The following is a 27,817-nucleotide window of genomic DNA, read 5'->3' on the forward strand; positions in this document are numbered from 1 at the left end:
CGAGTGCAGTTTGGTTCACGTTAAGATGACAACCTTAGTGCTGGATAACGGAGCCTATAATGCCAAAATCGGTTACAGCCATGAAAATGTGTCGTAAGTGTTCTCTCGCTCCTTAGGACAAGACAGGCCCTTAATTGTTTCACATGCTACGCTTCATTTTGGGATCACAGTAAATTGCAAATGCCCCTACGTGGCCCTAACCTGAGCCAGAGGGATGCTCTGTTTGGAGTTGGGAGACTGGGATGCTTTGAACTGGGATTTTGGCGTTAATTTAGGCTACGCGGCCCCGGAAGTGGGACATGTGTTTCCTTTCATAACAGGAAATAGCTCAGGAAAATAGGCTTCTAGAGAAGCGGTTCCTGAAGGAGGGGTGCATACACAAAATTCATGAACCCTCAGGAATCGTGGACATTTGTGTGTATGCATATTCTTGAGGACGCAATTATGGCTTTTATCGGATTCTCGATGGGTTCTGTGACCCCCAAAAAGTTTAAAAACAATGGCCTTAATAATTGGAAACATTGAAGGCTTTGTGCCTAAGTCCTTCGTAGTGCTCAATGGCTGACCTGATTGATAGAGTCGATTTAACAGAATTACTACAATGGCAATCAAAATATTTATGTTATATATGTAGAATATGTCATGTTTACAGAGGATTTCCCCCCCTTTCTCCTTTCCTTTCTTTTTTTAAGAGGACAATCAGACCGCATAGGAATGTAAATTGATAACAGTCGTCTGGAAAATGTTTTGCAATGTGTATGATTGTTTTTATCCTTTGACACAGCAATTCTGTTATCAGTTACCTAAGGAATAAATAGGAAGCGTTTGATAAGAGTAAATACAGCATGCTCTATATTTTAGACATTGTGTATGTAGTTAAAAAAAAGAAAGCAAGCTAAATAATTAAGAATAGAAAATTGACTACAATTATAATACAACCATAAGATTGACTACAATGCAGTTTTAAAAAATCATGTCCTCGGGGCGCCTGGGTGGCGCAGTCGGTTAAGCACCCGACTTCAGCCAGGTCACGATCTCGCGGTCCGTGAGTTCGAGCCCCGCGTCAGGCTCTGGGCTGATGGCTCAGAGCCTGGAGCCTGTTTCCGATTCTGTGTCTCCCTCTCTCTCTGCCCCTCCCCCGTTCATTCTCTGTCCCCAAAATAAATAAATGTTGAAAAAAAAAAGATAAAACATCATGTCCTCAAAGAATATTTAAACATATAGAAAAGTGACAGCATAGTATTGTCCCAATACTATTGGGACATAGAATTGTCTCAATTCCCTCTCTCTCTCTGTTCCCCTCTTTCTCCACACACACATACATGTGTACACCTGTGTATGGTTGATAGGACTCTAGTTTGTCTTCCTAACAAGATTGTAAGCTTATGGTGGGCAGCAACCATGTTTAAAACTACTTCCTACTTCTGTACCTTATAACATCTTGCTAATTGAAAATCTTTGACTTCCTAGTGACTTAATTTTAATAGCTAGAAATTTGAATCTGTAAATCTTTTACCAGAGTGGTATTAAGATTTCCACATTAAAGCCAGAATGACTTTACTTGAGCCCTGACTGTCATCTATGTGGTGGCAGGATCAGCACCCACTTAGAAGAATTTTTTCTTTTCTTTTCTTTTCTCTTTTCTCTTTTCTTTTCTTTTCTTTTCTTTTCTTTTCTTTTCTTTTCTTTCTAGAAGAGTTTCTTCAAGAGTACTCGAGAAAGATAAAGGGTCCAGTGTAGCATGTGGTATGTATTAGAACTTAAAAAAAATTTTTTTTAAATTATTTGAAGACAGAATGAGAAACACTGTGGATATTTTTTGCCTGCAGTGGGGTGGTTAAGTAATTGCATTTTTAGGAAGTATTTAGGGAATAATTATATTATTTGTTTCTTTGTTAATAGGGTAATTCCTAACTGTCAGTTCAGGTCAAAAACGGCACGTCTTAAAACTTTTACCGCCAACCAGATAGATGAAATAAAGGACCCTTCTGGACTCTTTTATATTCTTCCTTTTCAGAAGGTAATTCAATTATATGTCATTTCTAGCAATCTAAACCTAAATTTAAAAACAATTTTTAAATGTAAAATTAAGATTTAGTATGTATGGAAATATTTTTAGATCTCAGAGAAAAGTTATTCAAAATTTATATAAGGTCTTATTATCCAAAAATTGAAATTAACTTGTCTTGTTAGCAATAAATGACCATGGCTTAGTTGCTGATTGTGGGTACTGAATTTTACTTGTTTATGTTAAAGTTAAATGAGATGAACACATTAAAATAAAAGTAAGAATGGAGTGGCATCTCCATATATTGATATGTCTTTTGAATCTTTGATGTTTGCTTATTGTTAATTTGTAAATTTTAGAATATTTAAAAGGAGAAAAACATGCCATTATAATTGGTTTGGAGGTAACCATAAAGAGAAATTAATGGTTTGTAATATATTAATGTCACTTTTAAATGTTCAAATATTTGTGATAATTTATACAAGAATTTTTTTAGGGCTACTTGGTGAATTGGGATGTTCAAAGACAAGTTTGGGATTACCTTTTTGGAAAAGAAATGTATCAGGTAACAAATTGGAGTATGTATTCAAATTTCTATTTCCATGTCTTATTCAAATGAAAAGTTACAGCATCAAAGATGTATTAACTAATGTTAATAAAAGAACCAATAAGATAGGATATGAAGCTAGTTCACTCATTAATATGACATAAATAAATCTTATTGTACATGTTCATTGTATATAACAATCATATTTTTAACTTTTAAGATTATGCATACTGTGACAATATACATGTATCTGAAAAGTAATACATGCTTGAGATTATTTATGCTACAGGGGGAGCATTATTATGCTACAGGGGGAGAGTGCATGGTATGAAGGTGAATAGAGTCAGAGTTTTTACTGAATAGTCCTGTGCTGAAGTTCCTCATACTGGCTCATGAGAACCGATTACGTGCATCTGTTCCTAACTGTGTTCAGTGTTTGGTGACTTCAGGATAGCTTGAAATCGGTCTTTGTGGCCATATTTATAACTGTGGTAAGCTCTACAAATCAGGGCGCTTTCTTTTTTTCCGGAAATCTGGTTATTGAACATTTACCAGCACACACTGTAAGATGGGGTGAAGGGGGTAAGATTGCAAATGTATGGACATTATTTCATACGCATTGTCAAGCCATGGAAGAGAAGACTTCTGTGGTGAGTAATACATTTGGGGAGGATGATCAGATTTCTGAATTAGGAAAATATCTGGTGATAATTATGCTAGCAGTACGGAAGACAGATCAGAAGGAGAAAAGAATGGAGGCAGAAAGGGCATTGGGAAGGCAGTGGTATGATTTCAGGTGAAAGATAAGGCAGTATGAATAGAGAGGAAAGGTCAAGGACTAATTCTAGACAGTAAGTCAAGGATTGGAGTTGAAGAGAATTGAGGTGCCTAGCTTTAACTTTTAAACATATTTCTAGTATATATTTAAGTGACTTCATATACTGTTATTAGCTTTGATTTTTTAAAAATAAAATAAGTGCAAGTGAATAGAATTTCCATTTTGAAGTGGAATTGGAGGTTAAGAGATGGTCTGTGAAACTCAAGATTAAAATTTCACTTCACATGTCTACTATTAGATCAATTCACTATCTCATTTTTATTTTCACAGTAAAATATTTTTGTCCACATATCTGAATTGTGAATATTATGTGAGAATTTTGTGCTTTTAATATCTATAGTGTAACTTTAGGAATAGTGAGTGAATATTCAGTTTTTAATGCTTCTGAAGGGTGTGGTAGAGAATTATCTAAACATTAAATATCCTAAAGCTTCTGGTCTTTTAACTTTGAAAACAAAATAACATCCCTAATGCTTGTAATTATACTGTTCATTACTTTTACATAATGATCTTCAAGCAATTTGACAGTTCCATTTTATTAATGCTACCATTAAGAGAGTTAAAATTAAATAATAAAGTGCATGAATTTTGTGACCAAATTTTCTGGGTTCAAACCCTAGCTATGTCCCTAACTAGTTCCATGAAGCTTGGTAACTTATTCAACTCTTCTGTACCTCAGATTGCCCTCTGATTAAATGGAGATAGTAATAAGACTTGTTTTCTATGATTATTTTGAGGATTTAATACATTTGTTTATATATGTAAAACAAGTATTTATAACTACAAAGTTATAAAACTTCTGGGATTTTTTTCTCTCATAGGTTGATTTTTTAGATACCAATATTATTATCACAGAACCATATTTTAACTTCACTTCAATTCAAGAATCAATGAATGAAATCCTATTTGAAGAATATCAGTTCCAAGCAGTCTTAAGAGTAAATGGTGAGTTAAAATTTTGATGGCAATTAAGTTACAGAAATATGGAATGAATAAAGAGGAACATTCAAAATCCAAGAATACTGGGTGACATTCTTTTAGATTTGGAGGAAATAAAATATGGGATTTAAAAATTAGATGGACTCTTAGAGATTATCTAGTCAGACTTATTTTACTTCATCTTTTTACTAGTACAATATTTTCTCCCCAGTGAAGTTACTAGCAACATATTTAAAAACAAATTTTTTTTAATGTTTATTTATTTTTGACAGAGAGAGAGAGAGAGAGAGACAGAGCATGAGCGGGGGAGGGGCAGAGAGAGAGGGAGACAGAATTCAAAGCAGGCTCCAGGTTCTGAGCTGTCAGTACAGAACCCAACATGGGGCTTGAACTCACAGACTGTGAAATCATGACCTGAGCTGAAGTTGGATGCTCACCCGACTGAGCCACCCAGGAGCCCCGCAACATTTTTTTTAAAGTTTATTTATTTATTTTGAGAGAGAAAGAGTGTGGATGCATGTGAGCAGGGGAGGGGCAGAGAGAGAGGGAGAGAGAATCCCAAACAGGCTCAGTACTGACAGCCCCGATGTGGAGCTCGATCCCACAAACCTTGAGATTATGACCTAAGCCAAAATCAAGAGTCAGAGGCTTAACTGACTGAGCCAGGCAGGCTCCCCAACATGTATATATATTTTTAAGTAATCTCTATGCCCAATGTGGGGTTCAGACTCACAACCCCTAGGTTAGGCATTCCATGCTCTACTGAGTAAGCCAGCTAGGGATTCCACTAGCCACATATTTTTAATTTCTAAAAGATTATTGTCTCTGTGGTAGTTATCTTTTCTGTCACTGATGTGTTTGTTATTATTATCATTCATTGAAATAATGTTAATAGCTTACTTAGCCTGACAATATGAGGAAAAACAATCTGAAAATACCATCTAGAAGTAAGTTTATTAAAAGCTAGAATTACATTACAGGACTGTACAATGAAAGTATTGAAATATTTAACTTGCAGGTGTTGAGTCTATATGAGCGATACTATGCTACAATGGTTAAGAGCACAATCTTTAAAAATTTTTTTAATGTTTATTTACTTTTGAGAGAGAGAGAGAGCGCGCACACACACACACACACACACAAGGGAGGGGGGGAGGGGCATAGAGAGATGGAGACACAGAATCCAAAGCAGACTTCAGGCTCTGAGCTGGCATCACAGTGCCTGATGCAGGGCTTGAGCTTATGAACCGTGATATCATGACCTGAGCTGAAGGCAGATGCTTAACTGACTGAGCCACCCAGGTGCCCCATGTGGATATTGTTTTAAGCTAGCATATAGAAATAAAAGAAAGTTTTTGTTTTTGTGCTTGCCTTAATTTGTTACCTTTCTTTATTGCTTTAAATTAATTATACTTTTATTTAATGCAGTTTTTTTATCTTTTTTTTAATAGCTGGTGCTCTCAGTGCACATAGGTATTTTCGAGATAATCCTTCCGAATTATGCTGTATCATTGTAGATAGTGGATATTCCTTTACACATATAGTTCCTTACTGTAGAAGTAAAAAGAAAAAAGAAGCAATTATTCGGTGAGTTGTACTTAATTTTCATGTCTTTCATAGGATAAAACTGAATGAAAGGTGTGATAAACTGAACCAAATTTGCATTCTCCCTTTTTAGGATAAATGTGGGAGGAAAACTCCTAACCAATCATCTAAAGGAGATTATATCTTACAGGTAATACTTAGCTTGAGTCCTTGGGTGGGTTGGCTGCTGGTGATGAACTTTTTAAAGTAATTTAAAATTATTTTTAAAAACATAATAAAGTAATTCTTTAACCATTAGTTGTAACTTCAGGTAACAGTTGTATACTATTGCTTTAAAAACTGTATCATATAATATAAATACAAATGATGTTCAACTTGAAAAGTTTTCTAGTAGGGTGCCTGGCTGGCTCAGTCGATGAAGCATACAACTCTTGATCTCTAGGTTGGGAGTTCAAGCTCCACATTGGATGTAGAGCTCACTAAAAAAAAAAAAGGAAGGAAGGAAGGAAGGAAGGAAAGAAGGAAGGAAGGAAGGAAGAAAAGAAAGAAAAGCTTTCTAGCATATAAAATGCTAATGTCCACCAAAGTTTGGGTATCTCCAAACTCTAGGGAGTTTAATATGTTTATAATATTTTAAAACTATAAATGTTATAAAAACTGTAAATGTTATACATTATAAAACAAATTAAAAATGCATTTAAGGGAATAAGAGTTTCAAAGGAAAATAAATCTCTACCTCCCCTGTCTCTCGTCCATTCCATTCCACACAAAGTATCATCTTTAAACTGTGTTTTTTATATTTTTAGTCTCTATGAGCCTTAATAATATATTGATATTTCTGTTTGTGGATTAACCAGTATTAGTTGACTGCCCATCGTTAAAAGATGAGGAATTAGTGTACTTAGCCACATCCAACTCTTCTCCTGCTCCTAAATTTTATTTATGCTATTATTTTAAATTTTATTTTGTTTAAAAATGTAAGTGGAATTTTTTTGTTTTGTTTTGTAAGTAGGATTCTTAAATCTCAATTTCTTGCTACATTAACTTTGGCTTGTATGACACTGTCACTTTCTCTCAGTTCCCCTCTATGTCATATGAGAAAATAAGTGAATCTGCATTTCCTTCTACCTTTCCTCCCACATTTTCCTTCTTTATTCTGTCAATATACCATTAGTTTTTTAAACAATTTTTTTTATTTTAAAAAAATTTTTTTTAAGTTTATTTTTGACAGAGACAGAGTGCGAGCATCAGCTGGGGAGGGGCAGAGAGAGAGAGGGGGGGAGATACAGAATCCGAAGTGGGCTCCAGGCTCCAAGCTGTCAGCACAGAGCCTGACGTGGGACTCGAACTCACACACGAACTGTGAGATCATGACTTGGGCCAAAGTCAGACGCTTAACCGACTGAGCCACCCAGGCGCCCCAGTTTTTTAAACAATTTTACTGAGAGATAATTCACATCCCATACAGTTCACCCATTTAAAGGGTACATTTTCTTTTTTTATTTTATTATTTAAAAAAAAATTTTTTTTTTCAACGTTTATTTATTTTTGGGACAGAGAGAGACAGAGCATGAACGGGGGAGGGGCAGAGAGAGAGGGAGACACAGAATCGGAAACAGGCTCCAGGCTCCGAGCCATCAGCCCAGAGCCCGACGCGGGGCTCGAACTCACAGACCGCGAGATCGTGACCTGGTTGAAGTCGGACGCTTAACCGACTGCGCCACCCAGGCGCCCCTAAAGGGTACATTTTCAATGGGTTGTAGTGTATTAGAACATTTTTAGAATGTTTTTATTACCCCCAAAAGAAACCCACTCCCCTTAGCCATCCCTCACGGCTCTAGTACATTTGTTTTTGTTTTTTAATTTTTTTTAAATGTTTATTTATCTTTGAGAGACAGAGCACAAACAGGGAGGGGTAGAGAGAGAGGGAGACACAGAATCTGAAGCAGGCTCCAGTCTCCAAGCTGCCAGCACAGAGCCCATTGTGTGGCCCAAACCCACTCAACCTGCGAGACCATGACCTGAGCTGAAGTCGGAGGCTCAACTGACTGAGCCACCCAGGCGCCCCTCTAGTACATTTGTAAAATTTTTTATTTTTAAATAATTACAGACCCAGGAAGTTGTAGAATAGTACATTGAGCTCTGTGTACCCTTAGTAACATCTTATATAACTATTACAATATAAAAATGATGACATTGACACTGGTATAATATTGTTACCCAGACTACAGGTAATGTTAGGTGTTCAACATTTTTTACATGCATTCATGTGTGTGTATTTCCATGCAACTTTATCCCATGTATAGATTCATGTAAACACCACCACAGTCAAGATACAGAACTATTCCATCGCTCCGAAGGAACTCCTGTGTGCTGCTAATCCTTTATATTTGCTTTGCCACCGTGTCCCTCTCCCCTGGCAATCTCTAATTTGTTTTCCACTTCTGTGGTTTTGTTGTTTCAAGAAACAGAATCCTATAGTATGTAACCTTCATAGAGTCACTTTTTTCATTAAACATAATACTATACCACTTCTTAATTAGTGAGATAATATTTACATATTACTTTTTACTATAGTTAACTCTTCTTGCCTTGCTTATATATTAATTCTAAAAGTGGAAGGCTCATAAGTAGCATTTACAGTGTTAAGATTATGTGAATATTATTCACTGTAGAACCAAACAGAATTGGGCTCAGTTTCAAAAGGTTTGGATATTTAGTTCCTCTATCCCCATCAGATTAGAAGCAGCAAATTGGAAAGGCAGAGAAAGTTCAGGCAGATGAAGATGTTAATCAAAACCCAGACAGTCTGAGTCCAGAGCCTGTGCACTTAATCATTTCTCCATGCTGAGTGGAAAAAATTCATATATTTTAAAAAGGAAGGCTGTTGAAGTTCAGCTTGAAAAGAACAAGGTGGCAAAAATACTTAGAAACAGTTATGAGCCTCAGTGGCTCAGTTGGTTGAGCGTCGGACTTCAGCTCAGGTCATGATCTCACGGTTTGTGGGTTCAAGCCCCACATAGGGCTCTGTGCTGACAGTTCAGAGCCTGGAGCCTGCTTCGGATTCTGTGTCTCCTCTCTGCCCCTTCCCTACTTGCACTCTGTCTCTCAAAAATAAATACATGTAAAAAAAAGTAAAAAATAAACAGTTATGAGAAACAATAATGGTGAAAGGAGACTTTCTCTAGTAGATGATAAAGCATTTTAAAATTGTAATAATTAAAGTGATACTTGAATGAGAATTAAATGAGAGACCAGTGAGACCAAACAGTTAATTCTGAATCAAACGTGTTAAAAAAAAAAAAAAGTAAGGTATACTAAAGAAAGCACCAGGGGGGCGCCTGGGTGGCTCAGTCGGTTGAGAGGCCAACTTCGGCTCAGGTCATGATCTCACGGTCCGTGAGTTCGAGCCCCGTGTCGGGCTCTGTGCTGACAGCTCAGAGCCTGGAACCTGTTTCGGATTCTGTGCCTCCCTCTCTCTGACCCTCCCCCGTTCATGCTCTGTCTCTCACTGTCTCAGAAATAAATAAACATTAAAAAAAATTAAAAAAAAAAAAAGAAAGAAAAAAAGAAAGCATCAGAAACCATTGAAGAGGAGATTGATTAAGAAAAGATACAGGGAAAGTTGGCTGTTTGGAGAAAAATTTTCCTTTGCGTCGTATTCTAAAGTTCAAATGGATTCAAGACTTAAATATAAAAATAAAACCACAATAAGAAAATATTTAATTAAAAGAGTAAAGTTTACAAGCCTGGAATGTATAATCCAATGAATTTTTAAAAACAATATACCCAGGTAACCAGAACACAGTTCAAGGAGAATATTACCAACATTCTCATCCCTCTTTGTCCCCTTCTAGTCTGGAAAACCACTAATTTCAAGCATTTGTAAAGAAAACAAATACAAACATAAACCTGAGAAATTTGGAATAAATGTGACACCAAATTGTTATCTTTAATGTATTAAGGGCTCTTATTGATCCATAAAAAAAGCATTACCTTGGTATGAAATGGTTACTAGATGATTCTCAGAAAACAAATGTTCAGTAGCACAGTTAATCATTAGAGTTACATACAGTCACAATATATAAATGGATAATTCTCAGACATAAAAAAATGTTAAACATCTGTAATAACTACAGACTCAGTTAAAATATTTATTGAGCATTTATTTAGGAGGTTGGGATATATGGGTTAACAATAAGAGTTCCTCTGTTTCTTTTAGAAAAAAAATTTTTTAATGTTTATTTTTGAGAGAGAGGGACAGAGTGTGAGCAGGGGAGGGTCAGAGAGAGAGGGAGACACAGAATCTGAAGCAGACTCCAGGCTCTGAGCTGTCAGTACAAGCCTGATGCAGGGCTCGAACTCGTGAACTGTAAGATCACAACCTGAGCTGAAGTCAGATGCTTAACCGACTGAGCCACCCAGGCACCCCAAGTGTTCCTCTTTTTCATGGTACTTCCTAGTAGAGCTGCTGATCAGAGCATAACTTGAAATATCTTTTCTGGTAAACAGTTTGGCAATATACCAAGATACTAACAGTATTTCAAATTCTGTGTTCTAGAGTGTGAATAAATAATGAGATAATCCGAGATATAGATAAAAATACCTGTAGTGCTTCGATTTTGAGGTATACTTTTTCCACATCTCTAGTTGGGACAGATCTTCCAGCTGTTGATACCTTAGAATTGTCATAGTTTAATTACCATCTTTTCTTTTCATTGGTGCAATAGTGAGTCTTAAGGTAAAACATGGTGTATATGAAGGTAACAAAAAGCAAAAGGAAGCAATAATAATGTTTTTTACTTATTAAGTATAAGGATTATGCTAAATACTTACGTATAATTAGAATCATTTACTTCTCACAGATGTGTTGTTGGTGATCTTATTATCATGACCCCTCTAGAGTTGAAGAGATTGAGTCCCAGAGAGGTCAAGTAGCTTGGTTGCTAAGTTGTGATTCAACCAAAGTGTCTGGGGTGCCTGGCTGGCTCAGTCAGTAGAGCATGCAACTTTTGATCTTGGGGTCATGAGTTCAAGCCCCAAGTTGGCCATAGAGCCTATTTAAAAAAAACAACAACAAAACCAAAGTCCATGTTTATACACACACAAGTATCTTTCTTCTCTGACCTAAACTTCCAACACTAGGAATGCTAATAAGTACATATTCATAGATCGCTCTAATAAATATCATGGGACCATAAATAACCATATTTTTAAAGAATGATAGCATAAGAAAATGTGAGATGATGTTTAGTCTAAAAAAGTAAATGTAGTATATATGTGTAGAGAAAAATATTCAAAGGAAATAACTTCACATTTTTGTTCTTTCTTTTGCATTTTTTTAGTTGAGGCATAGTTCACACGTTACATTGATTTCAGGTGTACAACATAGTAATTTGACAACTCTATGTTGTCTTACTATAAGTGTAACTACCATCTGTCACCACTACCGTTGACTATATTCTCTGTGCTGTACCTTTCATGTCCGTGACTTATTCCATAACTGGAAGCCTGTACCTCCTACACCTCTTCACCTGTTTTGCCCATCCCCCCACCTTCTCCCCTTTGGCAACTACCAGTTCTCTGTATTAACAGGTCAGTTTTTGCTTTGTTTGTTTTGTTCTTTAGATTCCACAAAGGAGTGAAATCATGTATGATTTGTCTTTATCTGACTTATTTCATTTAGCATAAAATCATCTAAGTTTATCCATGTTGTCACAAATGGCAAGATTTCATTCTTTTTTATGACAGCTTAGTATTTCAGTGTGTGGGTGTGGGTGTGGGTGTATGTCACATTTTCTTTATCCATTTATCAATTGGCACTAAAGTTGCTACCATATTTTGTCTATTATAAATAATGCTTCAAAAAAAGGGGTGCATATATTTTTTCAAATTAGGCTTTTTGTTTTCTTTGGGTAAATTAGTGGATCATATGATATTTCTGTTTTTAACTGTAAAAAAAAAGGTTTATTTTTGAGAGCGAGAGAGAGTTAAGGAGGGACAGAGAGAGGGAGACAGAGGATCCAAATTGGGCTCTGGGCTGACAGCAGAGAGCCTAATGTGGGGCTTGAACTCACAAACTGAGATCATGACCTGAACCCAAGCCAGATGCTTAACCAACTGAGCCAACCAGGTACCCCTCTATTCTTAATTTTTTGAGCACTCCATGCTATTTTCCACAGTGGCTGTACAAATTTACATTCCCACCAATAATGCTTGAGAGTTTTTCTTTTTCTATATTGTTGCCAACACCTGTTATTTTTTGTCTTTTTGATACTAGCCATTTTGACAGGTGTGAGGTGATATCTCACTGTGGTTTTGATTTGCATCTCCCTGATGAGAGTGATGTTGAGTGTCTTTTCATGTGTCTCGTGGCCTCTACATGTTGTCTTTGGTAAAATGTCTATCCAGGTCCTCTTCCCATTTTTATTCAGATTATTTGTTTGTTTGTTTCTTTGTTTGTTTTGGTGTTGAGCTATAAAATATCTTTATATATTTTGGATATTAATCCCTTATCAGATATATCATTTCAGATATATCATTTATAAATATCTTCTCCCATTCAGTAGGTTGTCTTTTCATTTTGTTAATGGTTCCTTTCACTGTGTGAAAGATTTTTATATTGGTATACTCCCAATAGTTTTTGTTTCGCTTGTTTCCTTGGCCTGAGGAGACATATCTAGAAAAATGTTGCTGAAGCCAGTGTCCAAAATATTACTGCTTGTTTTCTTTAAGGAGTTTTATGGTTTCAGATCCCACATTTAGGTCTTTAATAATCTATCTTGAGTTTGTTTTTGTGTATAGAGTAAGAAAGTCGCCCAGGTTCATTCTTTTGCATGTATCTCTCCAGTGTTCCCAACACCAAATGAAGAGACTATCTTTCCCCCATTATATATCCTTGCTTCCTTTGTTGTAGATTTATTGACCATATAAACATGGGTTTATTTCTTGGCTCGATGTTCTTCCATTGATCTATGTGGCTGTTTTTCTGCCAGTACCATGCTGTTCTTATTACTATAACTTTGTAGTTTATCTTGTTGCATATCTTGAAGTCTGGGATTATGATACCACCCCAGCTTTGTTCTTTTTCAAGATTGCTTTGGCTTTTTGGTGTCTTTTGTTGTTCCATACAAATTTTAGGATTATTTGTCCTGGTTCTCTGAAAGATACTTTGGTATTTTGATAGAGATTACATTGAATTTGTAGATTGCTTTGGGTAGTGTGGGCATTTTAATAACATTTATTGTTCTAAGCCATGAGCATGGAATATCTTTCCATTTGTTTGTGTTGTCTTCAGTTTTGGTTTTTAAAGCATCTTTGTTTTCTTCATTAAGCCTGTGTTTTCTTGGATTCACTCATCAGATATTTATTAGGCATCTACTATGTGCCAGGTACTGTGTGCTAACCCACAATACTGCTATAATCAGAAAAGAAAGTGTAAAGAATTAAGTCATTTTAGCAAGATTCTATTCAGAATGGTTAGAGGAAAAGGTTTGCTCTCTAATTGGATAAGCCTTACCATACTTAAAGCCTTCATTTTCAATTTCTTTGTGCAAATTGAACTGATATGTGCCCTCAGAGGGGTAATGTGGAGATTATATACAATTGAAGTATAATTATTCCATAAAGTTGAAAATATCTTACACATTCAGAAATTTAATATTAAAAAATCAATTACCCAAAGATTTAATTCCAGAAAAAATATTTTATTTTTTTTATTAAAAAAATTTTTTTTAATCTTTATTTATTTTTGAGAGAGAGAGAGCATAAGCAGAGGAGGCTCAGAGAGAGAGGGAGACACAGAATCCAAAACCATCTCCAGGCTCCAAGCTGTTGCACAAAGTCTGATGCATGGCTCAAACTCACAAACCGAGAGTTTGAGACCTGAGCTGAAGTTGGACGCTTAACCAACTGAGCCACCCAGGCGTCCCAGAAAAAATATTTTAAGTGGTAATTATAAATTAGACTTACATTTTTCCATTTCAAATTTTACTGTTTTTATTTCCATTTAGGCAGCTACATGTTATGGATGAAACGCATGTGATTAATCAAGTGAAAGAAGATGTATGCTATGTGTCTCAGGATTTTTATAGAGATATGGATATTGCAAAGTATGTATAATAGTAATCTAAGAATCAGAAAGTTGATTCTTGGGTAATTTTATACATAGTTAATTATTTCACGTATCTCTATTTCGTTTTCCAGGTTGAAAGGAGAAGAAAATACAGTAATGATAGACTATGTTTTGCCTGACTTCAGTACAATTAAAAAGGGCTTTTGTAAGGTAATTTAAAAAATCCTCAATGACATTTCTTGAAGTGACCACCTCAGGCAGATTTGAAAAAATCTAGTTGGGTTTGGTAGAGTCTTACAGAGTTGTTGATAACTAACTGCTTTCCTGGTGGCCTTTTCTCCAGGCACAAGTGTATAAGTGATTAATAAATATCTCATTAAAGTTATTTAGAAAAAGGACTGTCAGCTGAATGATAGCACAAGGGACAAATCTGGAGATAGATAGGATCATTACCTATATTATGGTTAACCCTTTTCTATTTTCTTAAGAATTAGTTTAAATCCAGTTAGAGCTTGGTTGTTTTCCAGTTGTGAAAATTATTGACATAGCAGACATGACTGAATTTTACTTGTTTGGTCTGATATGATCAAATTGTAGTTGAAAAGGGCAAAATCCAGTGCACTTTCAAAGTGTTGAGCAGCAGTTTATCTTGGATGTCAAAATAATTTCTCCTTATCTTTGATCTGTTCAGGTAAACTATCAGTTCTATGTTTGGGTAAATGTGAAGTTTGCCCTTTTAGCTGGCTTGATGGAGGACTGTTGGGAAGTTAAAAATCTTTGGTCAGAAATGTAAGCATATTTCTCCAAGGAAACATTTATGGTATCATTCACTGCAGTATACTTTAAAAGAGTGAAAGATAGGGAAAAGCCCAAATATCTGCTAATGGAGGAGAATAAATAAATTTTGACATGTTCATAAAATAAGCAATAGTGAAAATGAAGTAGCGCTACATGATAATCATGGATAAATCTCACAAACATGTTTCTGTCTAAAACATGATGTCTTTAAGCAAGTTTTAGGAGGATATATATAGTTTCAGGCTGTGTGGAATAATAATTTATGTTGTTTAAGAATATATAAGTATTGGGGTGCCTGGATGGTTCAGTCAGTTGAGTGTTCAACTTTGGCTCAGGTCATGATCTCACGACTGGTGGGTTTCTAGCCCCGCATCTGGCTCTGTGCTGACAACTCAGAGCCTGGAGTTTGCTTTGGATTCTGTGTCTCCCTCTCTCTCTGCCCCTCCCCTACTCATGCTCTGTCTTTCTGTCTCTCTCAAAAATGAATAAACATTTAAAAAAAAGAATACATAAGTGTGAATTAAAAGTATAAAACTGGAATGATAACACCAAATTAAAAAGGGGAGTGATAAAAAAAAAAATTTAAAAGACAGGGGGTGGGGGAGGGCGGCTCCTGGGTGGCTCAGTCGGTTAAGCCTCTGACTCTTGGTTTTGGCTCAGGTCATGACCTGCAGTTCGTGAGTTTGAACCCCACATTGGGCTCTGCGCTGACAGTGCATAACCTGCTTAGGGTCTCCTCTCTTCCCCTCCCCTGCTCGTTCTGTCTCTCTATAAATAAATAAACTTAAAAAAAAAGGGGGGAGTGATAATGTATAAAGTATCAAACTAATTCATGAATACATGGGTTTTATACTTCTTTAAATTATTTATACTTTTTTATATGCCTAAAATTAAATATATATATATATATATATATATTTTTTTTTACCATACTATTGAAGTGAAATACAAGTCAGAATTCTGAGAAGACTACCCAAAGCCTCATAAAATTGAAGTCATCCTGTAATGTTCTTAGAAACAGATCCTTGTGGAAGGTCGTAGGTTGGCTTTTAGAAGTGGGTGTTGGAACAAATTATGAGATCAGGTTGCTTGTTCGTGAACTGGAAGCCCAAGTTGTACTTTATTTACAAGACAATGAAAACTGCAAATATATAGACAACACCATCTTCATATATTATTACTCATTAAAATACTCCAGTTATAGGAGAGTGTGATGCTAAGTGAAATAAGCCATACAGAGAAAGACAGATACCATATGGTTTCACTCTTATGTGGATCCTGAGAAACTCAACAGGAACCCATGGGGGAGGGGAAGGGAGAAAAAAAAAAAAAAAGACGTTAGAGTGGGAGAGAGCCAAAGCATAAGAGACTGTTAAAAACTGAGAACAAACTGAGGGTTGATGGGGGGTGGGAGGGAGGGGCGGGTGGGTGATGGGTATTGAGGAGGGCACCTTTTGGGATGAGCACTGGGTGTTGTATGGAAACCAATTTGTCAATAAACTTCAAAAAAAAAAAAAAAAAAAATAAAATACTCCAGTTATATAAAGCACCTTACGGATAATTTAAAGCACTTTGTAGAGTTAATGGTAGTAAAGTCATCTATATTTCTGCAGGGATGGACCCTGAGTAAAGACTCAGTGATTCCCAATTTCTCCAAACCTGACTGATTGTTGGAATCACCCAGGGCACTTGAAAAATAATCTATATCCATGTTCTTAGTTCCTGTCCCTGGAAATGCTTAGTGCTTAAGTTTGATAACTTCATCTTACAAAAATCTCTTCCAGATAATTGTACCATCAACTAAGTCTATAAATTTTTTTCTTTTTTAAAATGTATTCTCTCCTGCCCTGCAAATGACACCCTATCAGTTTACAAGACATTATCTGCTAAATGCCACCGATTTTCTCCTTGCCAGATTTTAAGCCCTGTTTACTCAAACCTGCATCTTATATAGTTAGCCAATAGAGATGTTATTCCTTGAATTGACCATTGTTTTACTCATTGTCTTTGGAGAAAAAAGGCAGAAGGTACATAATATTGTTTGCAGCTCTTTTTTTTTTTAAGTTTATTTATTTTGAGAGAGAGAGAGTGAGCACAGGGGAGGGGCAGAGGGAGAAGGAGAGAGAGAGAGAGAGAGAGAGAGAGAGAGAGAGAGAGAGAGAATCCCAAGCAGGCTCTGCACTGTCAGCAAGGAGTCCGATGTGGGGCTCGAGCTCAGGAGCCATGAGATCATGACCTGAGCGAAAATCAAGAGTCAGATGCTTAAATGACTGAGCCACCCAGGCATCCCTGCAGCTCTTTTATTGGCCTTTGGTTTTGTGAACAATATCTGGTCATAGGCTATAGACTCCTTTTTAACCTGTGGACTTTAATATCAGTTGAGTAGACAGAGTCAGTTGGCCTCAACTTTTGCTAGATGATAGAATGTTACATTGAATTTTTACTTCAAAAATAATGGTTTAATCTTTACTTTGTCAATGTTAAAATTTGTAATTTATTCACAATATAGTTGACCCTTGAACAGCTGACACCCCCCTGCCCCCATGCAGTTGAAATCTGCATATACCTTGACCCATCCCCTTTCCCCCAAAAAACTTAACTACTACTTGCCTACTGATGACTAGAAGCCTTACTGATAACATAAAGTTGATTAACACATATTTTGTATGCTGTATGCATTATATACTACATTCTTATAATAAAGTAAGCTAGAAAAAAGAAAAAGTTATTAAGAAAATCATAAAGAAGAGAAAATACATTTACAGTAATGTACTGTAAAAAAAAAATCTACATATAAGTGAACCCATGCAGTTCAAACTGATGTTCAGAGGCGACCTGTACATGTTAAATCATGTGCATATTTGGAAAAAAAGACCTAAAAATAACAAAATACAAACAAAAAAATTATGTATATGTATCTCTTAATAATTTTAAGATTTATTTTTTATTTTTTTTATTTAACCACTAGGCACTCCAATAATTTTAAGATTTAGAAACAGTTTTATTTCATATGTGTTAGAATTAATTCTAAAGTGTATTGAGTTTAGTACTTGGTTAACTTCATTTTTGCCTGATATGTAACAACTTTGATGAGAGCTGATATATGTTTATATTTTTTAATTTTTTATTTATTTGCTTTTATATGTTTATGAAATTAGAAAAATAATAACTACATGAAATGAAAAAATTATAATTATTTGAGAGCTCTTATACTCAGAATATTGTTAAAACTATTCAAGAATATATTTAGGGGTGCTGGGGTGGCTCAGTCTGTTTAATGTCTGACTCCTGACTTAAGCTCAGGTCATGATCCCAGTGTTGTGTGATCGAGCCCCACACCTGGCTCCACACTGGGCATTGAGCCTGCTTGGGATTCCCTGTTTCTCTGCCCCTCTGCCTGCTCCTGCTCTCATGCTTCCTCTCTCTACAAGAAAAAAAAAAAAGAGGGGTGCTGGGTGGCTCAGTCGGTTGAGCATCCGACTTCGGCCCAGGTCATGATCTCGGGGTTTGTGAGTTTGAGCCCTGCGTCGGGCTCTGTGCTGACAGCTCAGAGCCTGGAGCCTGTTTCAGATTTTGTGTCCCCCTCTCTCTCTGCCCCACCCCTGTTTGTGCTGTGTCTCTGTCTTTCAAAAATGAATCAACATAAAAAAAAAATTTTAAAAATAAAAAATAAAATAAAGAAAAATAAAGAAAAAAGTATTTTTGAGTGCTTGGAAAAAGGTACAACCTCCATTTTCTAGTACTTAATGATAGTAACAATAACAGTAATAGGCTCTGTGATATTTTTACTGATTACAACTGATACAAATTGCAATTTTCTTATCAGAAAGAGGATGCCTAATAAAGTAAAATGGACTTAAGTTGAGAAAATCAGGTTCATAATGATTATGGTAACACCTTGTGCAGAGCCATTATAATTTAAACTGATCATTTCTTTTACAATAGTGGAACAAAATTTATGAGACTGTGTGGTAATCATGGCCTACATTGACTAAAATAGCAACTCTTCTAAATTCCTTCATTTGTCTATGTCCTAAAAAATCTTTTTGGAGTTGTACTCTTAAAACAGAAACTACTTGTAGTTCCAGATTACGTATTAATGATTAATGGCTTTAGAGCCAACAGTCAACAAGGCTATCTAGTTCTGGCTCTTTCCCCTAGTTTAGATATTTGATCCGGGGATAGTCCCATGATCCTCTTTAGTAAAATCTTGGTAATGGACTACATAATCTCTAATGTTTTGTCACTTGAATTTCTCCCAAGTTTACATCCGTTCCAGATTATTTTGAGTGTTGAAAAAATGAGTTATATCCTTTAAACCCAAGCCAATATCACTTTTAAGTGAATTTATAAGTTAATAAATTTATAGGAAATATTTTTTATTTCTGCCTGAGAAGGAAGAATACTATGAAGGAATAACACTTTTTTCTTTTGCTACTGTAATAGTAGTTTATTGGGTTAAAAGTGGTTTGCAGTTTTCCTTGTTCTACCTAGAGTATTATGAAAATTACGTAATTTTGGATATTCTTATTTAAGAATAATGTTTTGAGCTTGGAATTTCCAATGATAGAATTTAGAATTATATCCAGGTTAAGAGCGGCAATGTAGTGGAAGGAATATATTGTATGTACTGATTATATTAAAGGATGTATAATGTTCTTTAAATACATTAGTCTTTAGTAATTTTTTTAACGTTTATTTAGTTTTGAGAAAGAAAGAGACAGAGCACGAGTAGGGGAAGGACAGAGAGTGAGGGAGATACAGAATCCGAAGCAGGCTCCAGGCTCTGAGCTGTCAGCACAGCACCTGTTGCGGGGCTCAAACTCATGAATCAGGAGGTCATGACCCGAGCCAAAGTCAGATGCTTAACCAACTGAGCCACCCAGGTCCCCTAGTCTTTAGTAATTATTAATATTTTTATATATTTGAGGTATTTTATACTTATATAAAGGATTGGGTTATACTCTGTTCCAGGAGGAAAATTGCATATATAATTGCAAATGAATGTCTATAACTGAATCTAGAAGAACTGATGATACTAAAAAAAAAATTTTTTTTTAATGTTTATTTTTTGAGAGAGAGGGAGAGAAAGAGAAGGAGAGGGGCAGAGAGAGAGGAGACACAGAATCTGAAGCAGGCTCCGGGCTCCGAGCTGTCAACAGGGCTCAAACTCATGAACTGTGAGATCATGACCTGAGCCAAAATCATATGCTTAACCAACTGTGCCACCCAGGTGCCCAAGCTGATGATTCTTAGTAAAATTGGAAAGGACCATTATTTTAATGGTATAGAATGTGGTAGAAGATTATTTAAAAAAAAAAAAAAAAAAGATTATTTTTTTCTAGTTTCTTCAGGAACACATCTCAGCAGTAAATAACAAGAAAATTTCATTGATAAAGTCCATGGATTTCAAAATTTATTTTTGAAGATTGAATAAATAAATTTAAATATTTAATTTTTTTTATACAAGGGAAGGGAGAAATCCTACTGAACAGAGCCACAAGGTCCAATAAACATGTGAAATAGGAGAGTAGAGGCTCCTTGCTGGCTCAGTTGGTAGAACATACAACTCCATCTCAGGGTCCTGAGTTCAAATGTCATGTTGAGCATAGAGCTTACTTAAAAATAAATAAATAAATAAATAAATAAATAAATAAATAAATAAATAAATAAATAAAAGAGAGTCAAGGTAGGTAGTGATAGAAACATAAGACAGTAAGTGATTTAAAAAATTTTTTTAAGTGTTTATTTATTTTTGAGAGAGAGAGAGAGAGAACAAGTGGGGGAGGAGCAGAGAAAGAGGGAGACACAGAATCTGAAGCAGGTTCTAGGCTCCGAGCTGTCAGCACAGAGCCTGACATGGGGCTCGAACCCATGAACCGTGAGATCACGGCCTGAGCTGAAGTCGGACTCCCAACCGACTGAGCCACCCAGACGCTCCAGAAAATGTTTTTTCAAATGTTTATTTATTTTGACAGAAACAGCATAAGTGAGGGAGCGGCAGAGAAAGAGGGAGAGAGAGAATCCCAAGCAGGCTCCATGCCATCAGTGCAGAGACTGATGCGGAGCTTGATCCCATTAACCATGAGATCATGACCTGAGCCAAAATCAAGAGTCCAACACTCAACTGACTGAGCCACCCAGGCACCTCTAGACTTAGTAAATGTTTTTTAGAGTATCTTCTTTGTTCTCTAGAAACTGAAATTGGTCTATTATTATAGGTAGGATATAAGGTCCCCTCTCCTCTTTTCTCCTTTTATTTCTTTCTGTTTTAAAATGTGTGGAATAATTTAGCCAGATCATCTTTTGGGGAACAGCTACAGTAGAGTCAGCAGTTATTTCTTCGTGTAGATTAGGCAACAGAGAAGGCCACATTTTTCTAACTTTTGAGAATCCTGAAACTTCCAAGAATATGATTAATATGTTAAAATAGCATGTTACTAAATGTTATTAGTCATATGAACTAGAAAATGTAGCTTAAACTTTTTTATCTTATTTTTCTTTAAGCCAAGGGAAGAGATGGTGTTAAGTGGAAAATATAAATCTGGGGAACAAATTCTTCGTCTGGCCAATGAGAGATTTGCTGTTCCAGAAATACTCTTTAATCCTTCTGATATAGGCATTCAAGAAATGGGTATTCCAGAAGCTATTGTCTATTCAATTCAGAACTTACCTGAAGGTACATGAATAATTAAAGTATTGAGACGTAATGATATTTCTAAAAAAAATCGTAAGCTCTGTGAGCCATAGAGAAATCATCTGAACTTTCTAAGTAATTTTGGGCAAATGCAAAGTCTGTTTTATTTGCATAGATTTCCAAATTCCATAGTGCACTTGAATAATTCTTACTTTATTGGTCCTAGATTAGAAATTTGATACAGGGAATGTTATTATGGTCTATTTAAACTTGAAGAAATTAGGGGTGCCTCAGTGGCTCAGTTGGTTAAGCGACCGACTTTGGCTCAGGTCATGATCTCACGGTCCGGTCCGTGGGTCTGAGCCCTGCATCAGGTTCCATGCTGACAGCTCAGAGCCTAGAGCCTGCTTTAGATTCTGCATCTCCTTTGCTCTCTGTCCCTCCCCCACTTGCACTCTGTCTCTCTCTCTCAAAAGTAAACATTAAAAAAAAAACCTTGAAGAAATTAATCTCTCCATGACTATTAAGTTGCCATGTCCATTTTAGAAAAGTTTTAATTTAACTCATATTTATTTACAGAGAATCAAAATTTATAATTTAACAAAGCTATAGTTTCTAGCTATTGATGGGATTGGATTCTTCTAGTTTTATTTGGAATAATATACAGGAAGTTAACTTTTTTTAGTGTTTATTTATTTATTAGAGAGAGAGCGGGGGCAGAGGCAGAGAGAGAGGTAGTGAGAGAATCCCAAGAAAGCTCCACGCTGTCAGTGCAGAGCACAACATGGGACTCGAACTCACGAGCTGTGAGATAATAACCTGAGCTGAAATCAAGAGTCAGATGCTTAACCTACTGAGCCACCCAGGCATCCCTACAGGAAGTTAACTTTAATGAAGCTGAAGTATGGTGCTTTTCAGTGATGTGTGAGTTCTCCTGAAGCAAGCTTCACCTACATAATTTTCTAGAGTTTTAGAGAGTACTTTTATATCTTCCAAGTGTCTTCCTAGATTGGAACAAATCTAGCACTTGCAATGTCCTTTCCTCCCATTTAAAAAAAAAAAGAGAGAGAGAGAAGAAAATCACATAATGCTATCACCTTAGTATAATTATTTCACAACTGTTTCTGTGTTGTCTCATTAATTTCACATTTTATACAAGGTTGCAGTTATTGGTATACAGCATTTTATACCATACTGCTTTAATGTCATGAGGCTCAGTGTCAATATAAGGGAACTCTGCCCCTGTTTTGTGAACAGAAGCTTTGGGTATGGTGGCTGGTATTTATTAATTGACTCCTCATAGATTTCCCCATGATGCTTAGTAGACTTTTAATACCAGCTAACAATGTGGCACTTAATGTTTGCCAGTATGTAACTTTAATGAGTGTAGAACAAAAGATGCTTTATTATTATGGATTATGGGTATTTTTCACTATCAAATGTAAATAATTATGTCTGTCTCAATGAGATAACATGGAAATTTGGGCTTCCAAGTTAAAATGTCTTGAAGGCCCTCCATGTTAGCCTTACACTAGCTTACAATCTCAACTTACGGAAAGACCTCCTCTATTTTAGGGAAGAAGTATAATTATCAACTGTCTGCTTCTAGAATGTTACCCATTTATGTGTAGCTTATATGTGTATGTAACAAGTAGTTAGTAGTTCACCTCCTTCACCTTAGCCTTTCTTTTAAAGATCTGTGAGGTCATATTTCATTCTGTTTGATGTGTCAATTTCTGTAAATTTTAACCTCATTATGAAATATTATAAATAATTCTTATGGTTATTAAAAAAGTATATAGTTTCCAAACCAGTTACTATAACTGATGGCTTTTACTTAAACCCTTATATTCGTCTTTCCAGAAAGATAAGTAAACAGATTTTCTGATGCCTTTTTTTCTTCTTCTTCCCCCCCCCCCTTAAAGAAATGCAGCCGCATTTTTTTAAGAACATTGTTTTGACAGGAGGAAATTCCCTTTTCCCGGGATTTAGAGATCGGGTTTACTCAGAAGTTCGATGTCTCACTCCAACAGATTATGATGTTTCAGTTGTGCTGCCTGAAAAGTAAGTGTTGGCTGATAGATAAAACATGGAAGTCATTTTGTAGGTAAAATGGTCAATAGGCAGACTTGAGTTTAAGCCTGGTTCTGGCAGGTTTATTTCACTTTTGGAATCCTCATTTTCCCTTTCTCAAAAATTGAATCAATAAACCTGACATTTCAGTGGACTAAATGGGATGAAGTATGTAAAGTGCCAGCCATAATGGTTGGTACATAATGGGTGCTCAATTAATATAAGATAGTATCCATATAGTAAATCAATCCTCATTCCTAAGAGATTTTTACCGGCAAAGCAATCAGGTTATAATCTGATTTTTTTATCTAAGATGCGTCATTTCTTGACAGTTTCTATCAAGAATAATAGAAATGTAAGAACTAACCATGAAGATAAATTATGTCAATTTGTAAGTTGTTTTGGAAACCATTGTTAAAAATGGTTTCCCCTGCTATCCAAAAGTAGAACATTCCTTTGAAACCTTTTCTAAGTCAAATGGCCTAAAATGAAGAAGCAATTACTATTAACTTATATAGAAAAATTTTGAGCATTTGCAGACCCAAAGAATAATTTCTCTTAGGCTTTTCTGATACCTTGGGACACATCTTGCTAACGGATATGCAAAATAAATGGAGGTAACACATAGATGCTCACAGACGCAGTTCACAGCTATCGCAGCTCAATGCTGAGATGCCGTGTGTAGCTCCTGGGGAGAAGCTTAGCGGTGCCACTCTTGCTGCTTAGGTGTGTGCCGCCTCTGTAATGGCTCGCTGCAAAATGAATGCTGAATGCTGTTTTGCTTTTTGCCTTTATTTGGAAAAGCAAAAATCCTTTTCAGTTAGCAAAACGAGGTACTAATGTAGTCTCTTGTAAAAGTGAAGTGGCGTAATGCAAACTTTTGAAAAACGGGATACCTGTATTTTAGTAAACTTTTATGTTTAAGTAGCCTTTTTTTTTTTTAAAGTTTATTTTGAGATAGAGCATGCAGGAGGGGCAGAGAGAGAGGAAGAGAGAAAGAATCCCAGGCAGGCTCTGTACTGTCAGCGCATGGTCAGTGTGGAGCCCAATGAAGGGTTGGAACTCACATACTGGGAAGTCATGACCTGAGCTGAAATCAGAAGTTGGAGACTTAACCGACTGGAGTCACCGACATGCCACAGTGGTCTTTTTTTTTTTTTTGGATTCAGAAATCTTTTATATCTACCCACTATCCTGTTTTATGAGAAAAACACTTTCTCATAAAGTGTTTTCTCCACTTTTGTGGAGAAAAAAAATAAGGTATAATTTTAGAACCTTAAGAAAGCTTATAGGGGTGCCTGAGTGGCACTAGTTGAGCATCCAACTTCAGCTCAGTTCATGATATTGTGGTTCGTGAGTTTGAGCCCCGCATCAGGCTCTCTGCTGTGGCTCTCTGCAGAGGCCACTTTGGATCCTCTGTCCCCCTTTTTCTCTGCCCTTTCCCCACTCCATCTCTTTATCTCAAAGATAAAAAACATTAAAAAAAAAGGCTTATAAGTCCTCCTGTTCAATGTTTTTACTTTGTAAATAAAGAAATAAGGGCTCGTGATTTGGCAGAGGCTTTACAGGAAGTTAATAGCAGTGGCCAGGCTAAAACCTAGTTCTCTTTATCTTGAGTCAGGAGCAAATACATGTCTCTTACCAAATATATGTCTAAATAACGCCCCCTCCCCACTGTCCCAGTCTTAAGTGGCAGAGTTAGAAATAAGACCCCATATACCTGACTCTTAATTAAAAAAAAATTTTTTTAATGTTTATTTTTTGAGAGACAGATAGAGACAGAGTGTGAGCAGGGGAGGGGCAGAGAGAGAGGGAGACATAGAATCAGAAGCGGGCTCCAGGCTCTAAGCTGTCAGCACAGAGCCTGACACAGGGCTCAAACTCATGAACTGTGAGATCATGACCTGAGCCAAAGTTGGATACTTAGCCAACTGAGCCATCCAGACTTAATTTTAGAGTCTCGTTTTAAAGGAAAATAGAATTTTTCTAAATCAATAGCAGTTACTAGAAGGCCCTTGTCTGCTCACTTAATTTATCGCTATCAGATTAAAGAGTAAACAATTGCTGGATATTGTAATGATTATCAGCATAATGTCCATATACTTTGCATACTGGATTTTCATCCTGTTTATTTATTTTATTATTATTTTTTCCACTATGTCTCTTTATTTCCCACACTTTTATTTTGTTTTGTTTTGTTTGCCCCACATGTTTTTTATCCTGCATTTTAAATGGAAGTCATCACACATTACATGCCAAGGGATCCACAGAAAGAGTTTTCATTCTTTCATTCATCAAGTCTTTATTGCATATCTGTTTTACATATACATATATAAATGTTACATGTATGGAATACAATAAGGAAAACATTTATTAGCTTTTCACCATTTTTCAGATTTTAAACTGAATTGGGGGAGAGGAACATTAGAAACAGAATTGAGTCATAACATAAGGTATATAACCTTGGTTAGAAATAAAACCAAACTGGATGTTTTATTTATTTATTTATTTATTTATTTATTTATTTATTTAAATTTTATTTATTTATTTATTTATTTTTTTTGGGACAGAGAGAGACAGAGCATGAACGGGGGAGGGGCAGAGAGAGAGGGAGACACAGAATCGGAAACAGGCTGCAGGCTCTGAGCCATCAGCCCAAAGCCTGACGCGGGGCTCGAACTCACAGACCGCGAGATCGTGACCTGGCTGAAGTCGGACGCTTAACCGACTGCGCCACCCAGGCGCCCCTTATTTAAATTTTTTTAAATGTTTATTCATTTTTGACAGACAGAGAGAGACAGAGAACAAGTGGGAGGGAGGGTGGAGGAGATTGGGCAGAGAGAGGGAGACAGAATCTGAAGCAGGCTCTAGGCTCTGAGCTGTCAGCACAGAGCCTGACGCTGGGCTTGAACTCACAAACCAAACTGGATGTTTTATATGTCCCAATTTTACTTAAGGTCTTTGTCCTACCATGTAACTGTGTATCATGCGCTGTGTTTCCTAAATGTTTCATTTATTAGAAGAAAGCATAGCAGCAAAAGCACTGAAAGCACTGAAAACCTCTCTGAGCCTCATTTTCCAAATCTGTAAAATGTTATAATATGTTGTTTCATGGGTTGCTGTGCAAATTAGTGAGGTGACATATCTTTGCCACCTACAGAATTTAGATTCAGTTATGACAGTGTTTTTCAAACTTTTATGCATTTTTGATCTTTTGCTTATAATCTTGTTTTTTTAGAAGTAGAGAGGGTCCATAAATTCAGGGTACAAGTTAAAAAAAAAAAAAAAAAGAAAGAAACCACTTAGTTGTACTAGTGACCAAGGTTCTTTTCTTTAATAGTTTGCCTTATTCCTATGAAGCGTATGCTTTATTTTTACACTTTGTTTTCTGTTAAATCAGGTTGGGTAGAGATTGCCACGTTTTAGCCACTAATGAATGTTTTCTGCATTTCAGTTCTGTAAAATCATCTGGGTTCATTTATTTTAACTTTATTTTTAGCCCTATTACTTATGCCTGGGAAGGTGGAAAATTGATATCAGAGAATGATGATTTTGAAGATATGGTAGTAACAAGAGAAGATTATGAAGAAAATGGACATAGCGTCTGTGAAGAGAAATTTGATATTTAAGAAACATTCTGAATTAAAGTTTTGAATGGCTGTGATCGAAAGGTTTAATTTCAGTGTTCTTTTTAAAGTAGGTTAAGGATCTGTGTTACCTTTCATCCTAAGATTAGATCTTAAACTTATGTGAATACTTTGATCCTCAGCTAATTTTCAAAGGTTGCTTAGCTAAGTTATTACAGTAAACTGTATCTCAGCTCATATTTTCATTTAAGAGTTAGACTACCATAACAGTGCTTACACTATTCCTGAGACTAGGTTATCTTTCATTAGAAGAGTAAATGCATTTTGAATTTAATTCTTTATAGCCGAGAGCGCAAACATAACTGTCTCACTGGTCAGTTTTCCTTGGAAAGCTGTTTTGTGTTACTATGAATAGGGAGGGATTGGCTAAAATGTTTTCTGGCTGATATGATTTCTCTTTTAGAACTGAGTAGTTTATATAAAAATTGCCATTTTTATTCATACATACTAAAGTTGGGAAGACTAATCTTATTTGTGTTTAACATTTGGTTTTTATTTAGAATAAATTGGAAAGGGTGGAAACTAAAGCCAATGTATTAAAGTGTTTTTTGATCAGTATTATGTTGGCAGAAATGTATTATTTCACTCACAAAAATACTGTACCATTTTTAGGATGAAAAGAAATTTGAAGTTAACTTAGGGTTGGTCAAAAACTCTTGAGACAAATGTTAGTGTTTTGTTTTAAAAACTTTATATAGAGGCACACTTACA

The 27,817-nt window shown here is 35.9% G+C and overlaps 1 protein-coding gene across 1 annotated transcript; it reads left to right on the forward strand.

The window, feature by feature from the left end:
- On the forward strand, positions 1–27,664 carry ACTR6 (actin related protein 6). Its single transcript, XM_047066904.1, has 11 exons — positions 1–93; positions 1,903–2,020; positions 2,505–2,573; positions 4,215–4,338; positions 5,784–5,919; positions 6,011–6,067; positions 13,890–13,988; positions 14,083–14,161; positions 21,257–21,428; positions 23,312–23,450; positions 26,959–27,664. The coding sequence occupies exons 1-11, from the start codon at positions 26–28 to the stop codon at positions 27,086–27,088; spliced, it is 1,191 nt and encodes a 396-aa protein (XP_046922860.1). The 5' UTR covers positions 1–25; the 3' UTR covers positions 27,089–27,664.
- The last annotated feature ends 153 nt before the right edge of the window (positions 27,665–27,817 follow it).

This window comes from Lynx rufus, unplaced genomic scaffold (genome assembly GCF_022079265.1).
Source record: "Lynx rufus isolate CCGP_SWC_20201006 ecotype Redwood Valley unplaced genomic scaffold, mLynRuf1.p SCAF_7, whole genome shotgun sequence".
Lineage (NCBI taxonomy): Eukaryota > Metazoa > Chordata > Mammalia > Carnivora > Felidae > Lynx > Lynx rufus.

Excerpts from the sequence above, each read along its gene's own strand:
- ACTR6 (XM_047066904.1), top strand. The coding sequence starts at position 26 with ATGACAACCTTAGTGCTGGATAACGGAGCCTATAATGCCAAAATCGGT. Across the intron at positions 94-1,902 it reads TACAGCCATGAAAATGTGTC|GGTAATTCCTAACTGTCAGT; the intron begins GTAAGTGTTCTC and ends CTTTGTTAATAG. Across the intron at positions 4,339-5,783 it reads AGCAGTCTTAAGAGTAAATG|CTGGTGCTCTCAGTGCACAT; the intron begins GTGAGTTAAAAT and ends TTTTTTTAATAG.